Source organism: Typopeltis vanoorti, chromosome 9, assembly GCF_054136105.1.
Source record: "Typopeltis vanoorti isolate ZY-2024b chromosome 9, IOZ_Tvanoo_1.0, whole genome shotgun sequence".
NCBI classification, from domain to species: Eukaryota; Metazoa; Arthropoda; class Arachnida; order Uropygi; family Thelyphonidae; genus Typopeltis; species Typopeltis vanoorti.
In genome coordinates this window covers 122985058-123000394 of record NC_143557.1, presented here as the reverse complement: position 1 = coordinate 123000394, position 15337 = coordinate 122985058, and the positions used below count along the sequence as shown (strand labels likewise).

The 15337-nt window shown below is 34.1% G+C and overlaps 1 protein-coding gene across 3 annotated transcripts in view; it reads left to right on the top strand.

Annotated features, from left to right (window-relative positions):
- The window catches only part of LOC150103493 (leukocyte receptor cluster member 1 homolog), an 82759-nt gene extending 77062 nt beyond the window's left edge, over window positions 1-5697 (top strand). For 2 of the 3 annotated variants that reach the window (XM_090397833.1, XM_090397829.1), the window contains one exon: window positions 5045-5697. In XM_090397833.1, the coding sequence (XP_090253959.1) occupies window positions 5045-5065 (21 nt within the window). In that variant the 3' untranslated portion in view covers window positions 5066-5697. The remainder of the gene's footprint in view (window positions 1-5044) is intronic. The other variant, XM_090397832.1, reaches the window with a different exon arrangement.
- Window positions 5698-15337: the final 9640 nt, after the last annotated feature.

The window sequence follows — 15337 nt, the reverse complement described above, 5'->3', positions numbered from 1 at the left end:
ATTAGCAGTTAAGATTCCGTTCACTGGACCTAATTCATACCATGAAAATCATCTTCACATCAATAAGCTAACATTTCCACTTCATTCAGGCAGTACACTCATGTAAAAAGTGTTCTCTAGGCATTCTCTGTAACCAATATATCCATCAGACTGGAAAAGTATGTAACGTGACCCTTTGCTCCTCAGTCCAGATTCTGTGTATCTTGGTTATGTCATGTAAGCTGTGTGTGTGTGTGTGTGTGTGTGTGTGTGTGTGTGTGTGTGTGTGTGTGTGTGTGTGTGTGTGTGTGTGTGTGTGTATTGTTGTGAATGGTAAACACAGATTATAACTCTAACTATCATGAAAACAATAAGATTGTCTGACTGCTCCTATCTCCAAACATAAATTCTCTAAGATGGGTAAATTGCTAGCCTTCACAAACAGCATCGACTCCTGTCATTATCTTGGTCTCAGTGTTACTGTGGGCTTCCATTTCTTTAGCACATTGCCAGCTGTGGGCACAGAAAATACTTATTGCTAATAGTTCAGTTTTCCTGAATGATATTCAACTGTCCCTCTCCTATGTAATGTTATCTCTCATCTGTGTAGTACATATAAGATAAACATGAAAAGAAAAAAAAAAGTCAAGTGGGTCAATAATCTCATATATAGGCTAATAATTTGCATATTCACATCCATCCATTCTCCTGAAGTTATAGGAACTCATAACTTCATACTAGTGTGTTTTTTATGAGGATCACAAATTGCAATTGAATAATTAAATTACACTGGACATCTACACAGCCAATTCCCATGCTGTATAGATGCTTGGTGTGATTTATTTTACTCTCTACTTTTGTAGTTGAATGATTTAAGTATATTACTTCGATGTAAAACTTTAATACTAAAATAATTGCCTTTTCAGAAATATATATGGTGAGAATTGGTTGCTAGAGAAGTATATTTACTGTAGTTGGTTTATCCAATCTCCAAATTATCAGAATCTTCAGCTTACCTGTACTTGAATGGATAAATTTCAACTGACCATTGAACCAGCACTTTGTAACTTTATGTTCAGCCAGCAAATCAATTTCCATAGCAGTTGGATGTTTCAAAGATCACTGTATTTTATTGTTGCATTAACTATTCATTATATTTCAGTGAATTTTTTTTCTGTGTGATTTATATGTTATACATATTCTCCTGTTATTAATTTAACAAATGCATCTAACACAAAGGTACTGTCTGGAATGCAAACCTAATATGCAGAGTGAGGCAAAAGTCAGTTTACAGTTAGATGTATTGATTAATGCAAGATGAAATAAAATAAAAATGTGAAATATAGTTACATTTTACACAGACGTGTTCTCAACATTTCCAGATATGTTACTGTTCCGTTAAATAAGTGTGGTCCAGTAACACTAGATGCAGAAATTGCTCCCGACACATTAATGTCTGGTTGCTTTTCACTGGCCACATGAGGATTAGTGTTGTCTCAATAGACAGAGTCATGCCTATTTATGTGTCCAAATAGGTGGAGGGTAGCTTCATCTAACCAGATGTGTTGGAGCAAATGAACATTTTCATTTAATTAACTTAACAGAACTAATCTATGATCGGAATCATCCTCAAGCAACCCATGCACTAATCTCTGGATGTATCTAACCAACCTTCAGGGCATGTTTATATGTAAAATTTTATAAATTTAAATTCATTGCAGTGTTCTGTGTTTCTGCTTGAGAATACATTAATAAACAAAGAATAAGGCACAATATAAGGATGTTTACAACTGTTGCATAGTCAGTTTTCACTATGAGTACCTCATAGAACAATGTAATTAGCAGTTATGGTTAAAGGGTTTATAATTAGTGAATTTTTTTTTTTTTTTTAATTTGACCAGGACATATTTGTTTTGCTTAGTTTTTATGTATATTATGACTGAAGCTTTAGATATTCTTTCAGTATTACAAAATATTTAAAAATATGAGAAAGAGATAGATGATTATATTATAAATTAAAGATGCCAAGAAATTATATTCTTGGTTTCATCTTTATGAAGATTGCAAATGAAAATTGTGCAGGGGAAAACTTTCAGCATCTCTAATCCAGAGTATTTTAATAATGGTGTTTAAAGTTTAATATTTAAATAAGGTGTGACATATTTTAGCTACTTGTATATGGAAATATGACTTCTGCATTACCTTAGTATCACTTCTGGGTCTTGCTCCCACTGATGAGACCTCAATAAGTGTCAAACCAGTCTGGGTAGTGGTCCGTCCTATAATACATAGCATGATATATGCCTGTAAGGATATGTTGTAAAAATATTGTTTTTTATATTTTTATATATGTTCTTTTAATTTTTATTTAAACTCATTCCATATTTCTTCTCTTTACTCATTGCCCCCCATTCTCAAGGTTGTAGTTATGTTTATTCACTTGCACGAAATTTATTACTTGGGAATTTGCCTCTGGCTGGAGCCGAATTCCTTTGTTATATAACAGCAAGTGGTGTATTTTTTTTATATTGATTTCTGAAAATTTATTTTTATTTTGACTGTGTCATCAGAAATCACAGATAAGATTTAAATATTCTTCCATAAAAAAAAAACACTTCGCTTAGCACGGAAATATTTCTAACTCTTATCACTTTATCAAGCAACGTAAAACTATTTTTCTTCAGTCGTGGCTAACTATCTCCTTAGGTCACACAAGTTAGATTTTTATGAACAGTGCATTGGTATGCAGGAATCAGGCAAATTATTTGACAAACAAAACAATTTATTCATACTAATCAAGTTACAATAAGGGTTAATACCAGGCATACAATTTAATTCTGACTCTATACTTCTCATTAATATAACTTGGATCTTAACTTATTCAACCTAGTTCAACAATTTTTCATTACGTACACAGACTATGGTAATAATTGTGCCTACACTTAAATCACATAATAGAAATTACCTACAATGCTATACAACAGGCAAGTTTAAACAAAAAAGTAACAATAAACGCTATCTTATCTCACACAACTAAGCAGGTAAATTCTTAATGTTTAGCTAATTGCCTTCAGTCCTGAAGTAATACTGACAAACAAATTCGCTAGAGCAATCTCTGCTATAATTCCTGTCTTTGGTTAATCATATATAGAAGACCTTACTTGGTATTTAGTCATCTAGTTCACATCAGTGGATCCTTGAGATCGTATCTATTTCATTCCGATATTGCCTTTCACACACAGGTTCCTTTTTTCGACATCGACGGAGGCACTTCCATTGGCGGTGATCATCAGATCACCTTGGCAGCTGGAAGTCCGGAACGCACTTCTTTCACTGCTTAAATGACCCACCTAACATCTTCAGGTGTCTGTTGGCTGGAACAGGTCCCTTGACCTAGAACCGACAGGACATACCCGAACCTGTAGCCGAAACAGAAAACTGGGCGAAAGCGTGCTTATCCAGCGACGACCATCGATAATGGCCTCTCCTCTTAAATGGCTCTCTGGCTACCAATGACCTCCTGCTATAACGACTGACCTCTGACGAAAAAAGAACTCCCTTGCCCTCGATGTCTCTCCCTTTTAAGCTGCTCCATCGACCTTGGATTTTTCTACTCTTTTATTCACATGGGTCTTCATCCGCCACCCTTTTAGGTCGCTGCGTTAAGGCAGGAAACCCCGTACATTCTTGACCTTCGTGCTATGGCCTTAGGTCATATTCTTAATCCCGTCTGGGATATTTCTTTGTCTTAACAATCTATTGTTACATTTCATTTATATATATTTTTCTTTCTTTTGTTGTTGTACAGTAATTCAACAGTTAAATATTTACAAAAATCACAAGTAAATTAATGTAATTTAAATTCCTAAGTAAAATCAGTATAGAAAGAATTTAATTTTAAATTTCTGTCTATACAAGATTTTACAATGTGCTTTGTATTATGGGACACTAAGGCAATTGATGTGGAAGTCATTAGCCTTTATATACAAGTTACCCTGTCATGATGTTACTTCATGCACAAACTTTATTTGCTTACACTTGGATGAAGGATGAAGTTACCACACAGCAGAACTGCTCAGCTCCTCAGGAAACAGCAAATCCAAAGATGAACATTATTGAGATAAAGTGTTGGGATGACCTCTCCAAAAACTCTTGAGTGATCTACAAAATCACTAAATGTCATTGAGTGATGCCAAAAAAAAGATCACTACTAAACTCATTAAACTCTTAACAGTGGTTCTACTCAGTGATAGGATAAAACTTGCCATTAAGCAGAATTGCTCTACGCTCTGGAATCAAGTCCAAAGATGAACATTAAATGTCATCAGTGAAAGCCAGATCCAAAAGTGATAACTGATCCAAACCAGATCCAAAACTGCATTACTTCAACCAAAAGGTTGAAGTAATGCAGAAGTCATATGTTTCCCTTATGTAAGTGGTGAAAAGGTATGGCCTTATTTAAACCTCTGGATTAGAGATAGTTGTAGAAAGTTTTTTTCTCTCGGTTATAAATTAAATATAAGTTGCAAAGAAATTATATTGTCTAATCCTTTATCCAAGTGTAAGCAAACATAGTTTGCATGTGAAGTATCTTCACAACTAGTCTACTTCAACCTAGACATCTCTTCTGAATCCAGCTTCCACTGATGAGACCTCAATAAAGGTCGAAACCGGTCTGGGTAGTGGCTCTTCCCATAATGCATTTCATTATACACATCCAAAATATACAAGTAGCCTAGTCGTGTGGGTACTTAATGTGCAAACTTTAAGAATTTTTAATTCTTAAAGTTTGCACATTTTTCTTAAAGTTTTAATTCAAACTTTAAAAATTATTTAATTCTTCATTCATTTGCAAACAAATGAATGAAGAATTAAATAAGAATATAATTTCTTGACAACTTTTATTTAGTTTGTTACATTGTTGTGAGAGAAATCAGTTGTAAATTCATGTTGTGGGAATAACTTACTTCAGCATTTAAATACTGTAAAATTAATTGCTATAATTTTCACTACTTTCATTTTGATATAATTAACTTTCCTGAACTAAGTAAAGAACATTTTTCAGCTTTCAGGCACAATGCTGTAACCAGTCATGATGGCATACAGTGGTGGACTAGAACAGAAGTAGCTCTGCTGTATTTCCAAGCATGTGCATTAGTTAAAAGAACATTAATGGGCACCATTAACTGTTAAGGAGGAGGAAAAAGAGAACACAACAGAAGGAAAAAATTGAAGAGTTTTTGTCTTCGATATATGAAGAATGAACAGAAATAAGAAATGTTAGAAAGGGGAGACAGAGAGGAACTCCTTTAAAAGAGAAGTGAAGTTTATTGTAGTCAATCCACATAGGATTTATTCAGTTAAACCTGAAAGAAGCAATAGCTTCCCAGTTCATATAAAAATGGATCCAGTGAAGTGTCTTGTTTTTATTTAGGATTGTCTGAATTTGGCACTGTTGATATGATTTATTTAATAAAGTATCCTGAGATTTTTGTATAGAAAGGAAATTCATTTTGATGTGGTGAAACAATTGTTTTAGTAATTATTCAGTGGAGCTTACTGTGACTTCCATATAGAAAGTGAATTAAGTTACCAATGTGTTTTGAATCAAGGCAAGATATGTTTATTTTAGAATACGGGAAGAAGCAATTTGTATTAAGTTTTTCCTGTGTAAAATCACAATGGAATAAAAATTCTCTAGGAAGGATTAAAATACCACTAGTTTTGTCCATACAGAATAATAACTTATTCATATTATAGAGACAACAACCATGTTAAGAATAATTACCTTAATTTTCTGATGTTTCAAACTTCATTAATAAGGTCATCCAGAGTATATATACACACACACTCTCATATATATATATATATAACACAGACCAGCTACATTTTCAAACAGAGTGACACCATTCTACTGGCTTGACCTCTAGTGCAAAAAATAAACTTACATCAAAACTATATCCTATTTATAAGATGGAACAAATTCATATTAATACTTTTAACACATCAGTGGTGGTGGCGGCCTAATTAATGATTTAACATAAGTGCTATGTTATATATTAAGGCTAAGATCCTGGATTAGTGCTAATTATAATTTATAATGAACTTCTAGAATATGCGCCATCCATATTCTTGGGATTTTTAGACCATTATTATTGCTAAGATTAGGATGGTTGATTAGAATTTCATAGGCCTCTCCTTTTATACATTGTGGTTACATAAAAACTTAATGTGCTTACATGTTAAAGTATATTAACTGGATGTGTAATGTTGTGATCTTAATTCCAAGTTTAAGGACTTTTGGCTGAGAAGTGAGTGTTTGATGTGTAAAGCTACTTGGTAAGGTGAGATGTGAATACTGTTTAACATTTAAATGAATAACTTGGTTAACTGAATGTGCTTGCATGAGCAAGGTGTTAAATGCTAATTAAGTTGACAGATCTAATAGAATATAATTGTTTATTAACCTAATGTAGCATGTATCAATTTTTTCATATTAAATTGTTATTGTTAATTAACTATGCTATTCCTGAAGTCTGAACAGTTACCTTACTACTGGTATTTAATTAAGGCATATCCTTCTGGGAAAGAAATTATTTCCATACTACTCAGCACAAAGTTTATGACCCACTTTCACAACAAAAAAAATATATACACAAATATGAAAATTATAAGGTGGTAAAAATTTCATGGGCTTAAAAAATATGTCAAGTCCACATTTCTGTATGTTATATAATGTGGATCATAGTACATCATCATCAAATTCCTGCCATGTACCCTCAAGGGGTGTACAGGATATGACAGTACTACATGAAAAAATTACATCATTACTAACTTCCTATCTACAATTTTCCTCCAAATCAGTCTGTTATTTGTCAAGACTCCAACATTATCAGATCTTATATTTCTATCGTCTAAGGCACTTTGTACCATATCAATCCACCTATATCTTGGTCTTCCTCTGGGTCGTTTTCCTGCCAACCTGGCAGAGAACACTTGTTTTGCTAATCTTTCCTCTCCCATTCTATTTAAGTGACCATACCACCTGAGATTAGCTCTGCTTACGCATTCCTGGATGCTGACAATGTCAAGTTCTTTCCTAATATCCTCATTTTTAATATGATATTGCCATTGATGCCATCTGTTCACGCCTCTAATCTTTCTCAGGACTCTCATATCTACGGTTTCTAGTCTTTGGTCAAGTGTTTTACTTCTGACCCAGCTCTCAGATCCATAAGTTAAAACTGGTTTGAACACTGTCTTGTATACAGCTAATTTAGTGTTCCGACTAATTTCTCTCTTATTCCATATGAATTTATTCAATTGACTTCCCACCATACCAGCTTTGCTGATTCTGTTGTCTATTTCTATATTTAATTTACCATCTTCAGTAAAAATCGTGCCTAAGTAGCTGAAATGTTTTACTTGTTCCACAGGTTCTCCATTCACAACACAGTTGACATTTTCAATGATTCTGCCTATTTTCATTGTCTTTGTCTTTTTATTGCTGACCTTCATACCATATCTATTACAACAACTATTCAATTTAGTCAGAGAATCTTGCAGACTTGAAGCAGATTTATTTAGAAGTATAACATCCGCATAAAGCAAAGAGCTGACATTAACATCTCCAATTTTGATATCATGTTTAATACCACTTTTCTTCATAATGTGATCCATATAGATAATAACAGAGGGGATAATGTACATCCTTGTCTCACACCAGATATAACATTAAACCATCTTCCTGTACTTCCTTCTATTCTAACTGCTGACTTACAAGAGCCTGTGTAGCTCAGTAGAAGTGGCGTTTCCACTCTACGGTGCTTGACCGCACGAAGAAAGGATTTGGTGGTTCAAATCTAGTCGCCGACTAGAGGAAATTTTTCTAAGCATTTTTTCAACCGGTTCCCTTGTTAGTCGATCTCTGGCACGGGCTAGCGAGTTTTTCTCGCGGAAACTCTGGTTTTTCGTCCTGGACACTCAAGAAAATCGACTGTCGAACCCACGCTATTTTCAGACATTAAAAATATTGTGTTAGGGACTACGAGATGATGGCACTAGCTTGACGCCTTCACTACGTACCGATGAATCAGTGATAGCCTTGGGCTAGCTATCTCTCTGATTGGCTACCAGTGGAGATTGAACTGCCTACTCAGTCTCCAAAAAGTTAGATAGGGTAAATGGCCTCGCCTACTCCCTATACAGGAATAAATAGGCGTTAGCTGATTTACAATTCAAATAAAGACTAAGTATTACTTGATATAATGCCCCATTAACACCATATAACTGTAGCATATTGAATAGCTTCTCTCTTGGCATATGCATTTTCCAGATTGACAAAAGTTAGATACAGATCTTTGTTATATTCCCATGATTTCTCAACTGTCTTAAAGTGAAGATCTGATCCTGACAGCCTCTATTTGGCCTGAATGCAGATTGATCTTCATCAAGCTTTTCTTCCACAATTCTCAAGTATACTTGCATAAATCTTACAAGGAACACTCAGTAAGATATACCTCTAATTCTCACCTTCAGTTTTATTTCCCTTTTTATTTTATATATGGGTATTTTGGAGCTCTACTCCAATCATCGGGAATTTGTCATTCCGAACTATGCAGTGCAACCACTAAGATTTTTATAACACCATACTTCAGCATTTCTGGTCGAATATCATCTAGTTCTGCTTTGATTGCTTTTTCTACTTCAAGTACGGATATGTATTCTTGACTGTATGCCTGTTTAAGTGTTTTTTACCACTGTGCTACCACTGCTTGTTTCATTTAGCAATTTTTCAAAGTAATTACTCTGTACTTCAAGGATATCTTTTTCTCCCATTTTCATGTCACCTTTATCATCTATAACTCCTTTTGCAGCACTCTTGCCTCCATTTCTAAGCTTCTTCAACAACCTCCAGAATATTTTGCCACGTTCTTGCCAAAGTCCTCCCATGACTCTTGTTTAGCTAGTTTTACACAGTTTTTAGCTGTCTTACATTTGTCTCTATTCTCTAAGAGCACAAGATGACTTACTTGTCAGTTACTTTTGATATGCTTTCTTCTTCACTTATGCTTTCTTCTTCACTGCCTCTTTAACTTCCTGTGTCCACCATGGAGTTCTAATTTTTCTATCCTTGCAGACAACCTCACTACATGCCTCTCTGGCTGAATCAATCAGGGTTTTTTTCAAGGCTTGCCACTTAATCTCCAAGGTTTGGTTCCTGTTCTCAAACTCTTTCATTTTTTCTTGAATAGTCTGTGTATTTTAGTCTACAGTTCACATCTGAGAGCTGCTCAATTTTTATTCGTTTTAAAACTTTCTTACATGTTATTCTTTTCAATATGAAATTCAATTTTATCCTGCTCAAGACTAAATAGTGATCACTTACAATTTCAAATCCTGTGTACACTCTGGTGTCCTGCACCAGGGAGAAAACATCACTATCAACAATAATATAGTCAATGAGACTTTTCTTGTTCCTTGCCTCTTCTCTCCATGTGAATTTGTGCACATTTTTATGTTGGAACATGGTGTTAGTAATAACCAATCCATCTCCTGAGCAGAAATCCGACAGATATTTGCCATTATTATTAGCTTTGCTCTTTTCTCCAAATTTTCCCAAAATATTTTTGTATGTCTCACAATTATTTCCTACTCTGCTATTTAGATCCCCAACAAGGACCAAAAGTTAGTCCTTGTTGGGGATCTAAATAGCAGAGTAGGAAATAATTGTGAGACATACAGTAGTCAGTTGCTCTTTCTAAAGCCTCAAAAATTTCATCCACTTCTACCTTAGTAGAACCTTCTGTGGGATCATAGGCACAAATTAGTCTTATTGTCCAGTTCCCCATTCTGATATTTGCCCACATCACTCTACTTGAGACTAACAAATTAAATACAAGGCTAACCTTCTTCAATGGCTACTCCTTTTCCTTGATTCTCATTGCCTGAATATAACATTTTGTATTTATTGCTCAGAAAGATTTCACCAGTTTTTGTTTCAGTCACCCCTATTATGTCGATCTGGTACTTATCTAATTCCTCAGCTAGTTCCATTTCTTTGCCATTCAGGCTTCTTATGTTGATAGTACCGATCTTCAACTCTGGTGATGTTGAGTTGGGGTGTGTTTTAGGATTTGTTCCAGTAGCTGTTTTGGTCAGCTACTGGAACATCACCCAGTTAAACAAAAAAAGACCTTGTTTAACTGGGTGATGCCCCAGCCACATGAAATTTTGTCATGTACCATCATTTTGTATTTTGGTTTAAGCCAATAAGAATACAATTTGGTTGGCTAAATCCCAAATTGCCAGCCCATCCTCATTCGTTCAATATCTAGGTAGATACCTAACAGGGTGCACCATGAGAAGGTGAGGATTTTACATTAGGTCAGAAGCCCTGTTCGGTTCTCCGCATTCCTTTAAAGCAGTGTTTCTCAATGTGGGGCATACACTCCACACGGGGCAATTTGAATATTTTGGGTGGCAATTTGCAAATGTACATATATTATAATTTTTCAGGACTTGGTTGACTATTATGCTAGAGGGGGGGCCTCAGAATCTTTGAGATGTTGAGGTGGGGCATGATCCAAAAAAATGTTGAGAAACACTGCTTTAAAGGCTATGCCAACAGAGAGGAGACCTCTCTGTATAACAGAGAGGTCTCCTCTCTGTTATACAGCTTTGACCTTTAAGCACCCCATTGTTATTCATCTCTTGTCTATATGGACTGAATTATGAAGGAAAGTGGTGGCATACAACTTCATAATGAAACTCAAAATATTCAACTCGGATCTTATTAGAACTACAGACTCCTGAATAAATCCATTATAAGTCTATAGGACACTAAATTGAACAGCTGCTGTAACAAATTTGGAATGAAAATCAGCATTAAACACACACTAAGAAAATATGCAGAAATGTGGAAAATCTACAAAACAATTTTTTTTTGTAAAAGATAAATTAAATTTGGAAACAGATAATAGAATAAATGAAGCCAGTGTGGTGGGGAAACCTGCTGAGTATATTTCTATGGGTAGCAGTGTTCAAACCAATTTTGATTTATGAACTTGAACTGTGGGTAATAAAACAGTTGATCAAAGACTAGAGCCAACAGATAGGAGAGTTCTGAGAAAAATTAGGAGAGAGAGAACAGATGTCAATGGTGGAATTATATTAAAAATGAAGACATCAGAAACCATATTGTTAACACTGAAACGTGTGAGAAGTGGTTTGTAAAACAGGTATCTAATGCCTAGGACAACAAAAAGAAAGAAAAAATCCTGAGGACAACCAAGATATACATGAAATGATGCTATTAATAGCTTTAATTTATGTAGATCTAATAGCCTTAGAGGACTGAAATGTTAGATTTAAATAATCAAGAACAAAACTGTTGATAGGAACTAATAATGCAAACTTAATCATGTAATATAAAGTCCTCTCATCCCTTGAGGATATACATCAGGAATTTTATGATGGTTGTGATAACTGCAAGTTGAGGGAAAAAAAACTGATGAATGTAATATTGCTTAATGATGATGATATGCTCACAATGGAACCAATCTGTTTATTAGACAGTGGGCTCACACAGGGAAATGAGATTCATCTCCCACCTTTTTTTTTTTTTTACGTTGAGTCCATACACAAGAGGTTGGTTGATCAACCTATAGTACATCAGTATCATGTAGGAGTAGAGAAAGGAGGAACTTGTTAAATTTGATTTAAAAGAATGTATATTGTATTCCTTGGGAAATGCAACAGGGGGAAGACTGTTCCACAATACATACAGCTGTTGCAGGAGGAAAAGAAACTTTTCTCTGGGTTCAAAGTGTACTGTGAATGCTTTCATGCTATTTCAGATAAACATTTTCCATGGAAATATTTGTAGAATACACATATTGCAGAAACCAGACGTCTGTGCAGAAGTAGGTGGAGTGAGTTGGTAAGAAACGGGTCATTTCTTACCAACTCGATAAGTAACTGTTCTCCTCTGCATTGAGTCAGCATTTTGAGGGAGCTTTTATGGACCCAACCCCATATGTGAGAGCAGTATTCAATAGCTGGACAGATTTGTGTAAGGTAAACAGCTGTTCTGGGGTTAAGTAACATTTTGAGTTAAAGAGAAATCCTAGTATTTTAGAAACTGAGGATGCAATGGTTGTGATGTGTTTATGCCAGAAGAGACGATGTCAGGGTAATCCCAAGAGAAATCACAAATTGTCTGGAAATTTGGGTGTTGTCAAAAATAATACTAGAAGAAAATCGTTCTTTTTTATGAGATATAAGACAGAACTGAGTTTTATTAGCATTGAAATTGATGAGGGTTATCTGAACCCCGTTGGAGGATGACTTAAAGACATTCATAAACATCCAAGCCTATGATGGGATTTGAACCTGCAGCCTGTGGGTTAGTGCCAAAATATTTACTTTTGGAATGCCAATAATAACATTTTTTGAGGGTATACACCAGTAGACCATTAGTTTTTCTTTATTTAAACTGAATGCAATTAACATCAGTACAATTTAAAAAAAGTCAGTCTACAATATAATTCATATAATTTTTTTATATGAAAAGTAATCATTTTTTATCTTGTTAACTCTCGATTTTCGTTGCATTGTTAACATGGTAGACTTTGCAATAAAAAAAATAATAAACAAACGTTGGCTGAGTGGTTAGCGTATCTGCTTTCCAGCCAAATGGCTGCAGGTTCGAATCCCACCATGGGCGTGGATGTTTGTGATTGTCTGTGAAAATACTAGTGCCGGTGGTGTAGATGATTGTAGTTGCAGTTTGCTGTAGTTGGTGGAAACAGTTGTAGAGTAGGTGCCCTCCCCCGCGAGTCTTTGGACTCCTTGGAAGGTGTCGCGTAATAATAAATAAAGGTGTTAAGAATTCTGTATGATTTTAATAGATTAGTGAAATATTTATATTGAGTAAAACCTCCAAGTTCCTTTTTTTTTTATGTGCATCCCATCACATCCATGAATTAATACATTGGTACATATGGCATTAATTGTGTGACAGATTTTGGATATGCTGAAAGTTAGATTAAATAATAAACTAGGTAAAATCTCCAAACCTCTAAAAATAAAATTATATAATGCAATTATAATGCAAATAACTTCAGTCCACGCACTAGCAGGGCAGTGATCTTAAGCTAGACAATAAACCTCTATCATATAAAACTGATAAGTTGGTAAAAAAAAAAATTCCCATAAGAGTTCAGTGGTTTATCAGTTTATTAAGAGAATATCTAACCATGCTTCATACAAAACATTTAAACCTTACATGTTAAAATTAAGGTATATAACTTCAATAGCTTATGCATTTAAAACGGAAATTTAAATCAGATAATGTTAATGCAGTCGACATACACCTGCAAATATATTTGCAAGGCTTTAAAATGTAGCTTCTCTAGTGGCAGCATAAAGCTAGCATTCTTCTTATTTGTCCACACAGAATAATTTTTTGTGATGTGCTTTGTTCCAATATAATTAGACTTTGTCAACAGTGCACTTAAACATTTAAAAAAAAATGTATCCCTGTTGTATGTTGTGCATATTGGCTATTTCAGAGTAATATATTTGCAAACAGATGTGGACTGCTCTCATACAGAAAAACTTCTTTTTCTGTATGAGAGCACATGAAAAACGTTTTTTTTTTATTTCATAATTCCAAAACATTATGAATGCAGCAGAAGCATCAGGAATACAGAATATTTGAAACTGTTCATTTCAAATTATTTGAAACAGACAAATAGTCTATTTCAAATATTACTGATACTATTAGCTTACTTGCAAATCCAACACCAGTTAAGTTGCTTACTTCACTCTCCTGAAGAGCTGTATAATCACACAAAACAGCAATTAAAAAAAAAAAATTTCCTTCTCCATGTGACATATATAAACTTTCAACATCCCAAGCCCAATTTCAAAATGGCAAACTAAGTCAGAGGACAAATGATAAAAAAAAATTAAATTTAAATTTAAAAAAAAGAATATACATTTCTACATACAATTTAGTGAAGCTTTTCATCTTCACTAAAAGACCAAGTTAGCAACATGCAAGACCATATTCAAACTGATTTTAGCATCTGTATCAGAGAGATTAATTAAAAAAATAGTGATCAACCTCTCCGATTTATATGTTAAAAATGATATGAGATGGTTGAATTGTTTTGAATTACAGCCAAACAGATAAGGCTGTAGGGCAGTGTATTATGTCTTGATTTTGTGTGTTCTTCTGACCAGTTTTTAATTTGGCAAAAACCAGCCCATGTCTATAAGAGGCAGGTAACTGATATAAAAGTAATAAGGAAAATTGGAGGAGTAAATCAGTGGCAGACAATATTAAAAATGAGATCAGAAAAGAACTTGATATTAATTTTCAAGAAAGTGCAAGCTGAGCTAATACAAGGTCAGTAAACTGGATAGTAGATTAGAAAAACTAGTGTTTGAAATAAAAATGGCAGGAAAAAAGACCAAGAGGAAACCCATGATAAAGGTGAGGGAAATTAATGCAAACTGTTCTAGAATATCAAAATATAAAAGAGAAATTTAGAAATATGCTGATCAGAAATTAGTTCATGAAGTATCGTGTTAGACTCTGATATCTGGTACACCTTGTTAGGATATACACAAGAAAATGATTTCTTTAGGCTAGTTTAGATACAAGAGTTAGAGCATAAAGGGGATTGGAAACAGGAAATGATCAACTACCTTTGATGTTTAGATATGTCAGAAACAAGCTTTCCCCCCCCCCCCTTGATATTGCTGATACCATGAAACACTGTTATGAATAGTTATACATATAGGAAGATAGTATAGCTTGATAAAAAAAAAAACTATGTGCAAGATCAAGTTGCATGTTATCTCCAGGTATTCACCATATATACAGATCATAATATGAAGAAAAGAGGCAACAAACCTGATATCCAAAATATTAAACTAGATTTATATGGTGCAATGCAATTTCACATTATTAAAGGCTAGAAGTAAATAAATCTACTTCAAGCCTTTAGCTAAATGAAATAATTGCCATGACAAATTTGGTATAAAAATCAAAAATCAAAATATGGAAAGAGAATTCTGAATAAAAAAAAAAAAATCTGCATTATCAATAAAGAACATGTAGAACAAGTAAAATATTTCAATCATTTATGCACAATTTTTAGTAAAAATAGTAAATTAAAGATGAAAATATGCAACAGAATAAGCAAGGCTGTTATGGTGGGAAGCCAGGTGAATAAATTTATGAAACATATGGAATGGGAACACTAAAACAGCAGTATAAAAGACAATATTCAAATCATTTCAAACCTTGTGAAGCTGACAGCTGAATTAGAAATAAAGCAGCTGA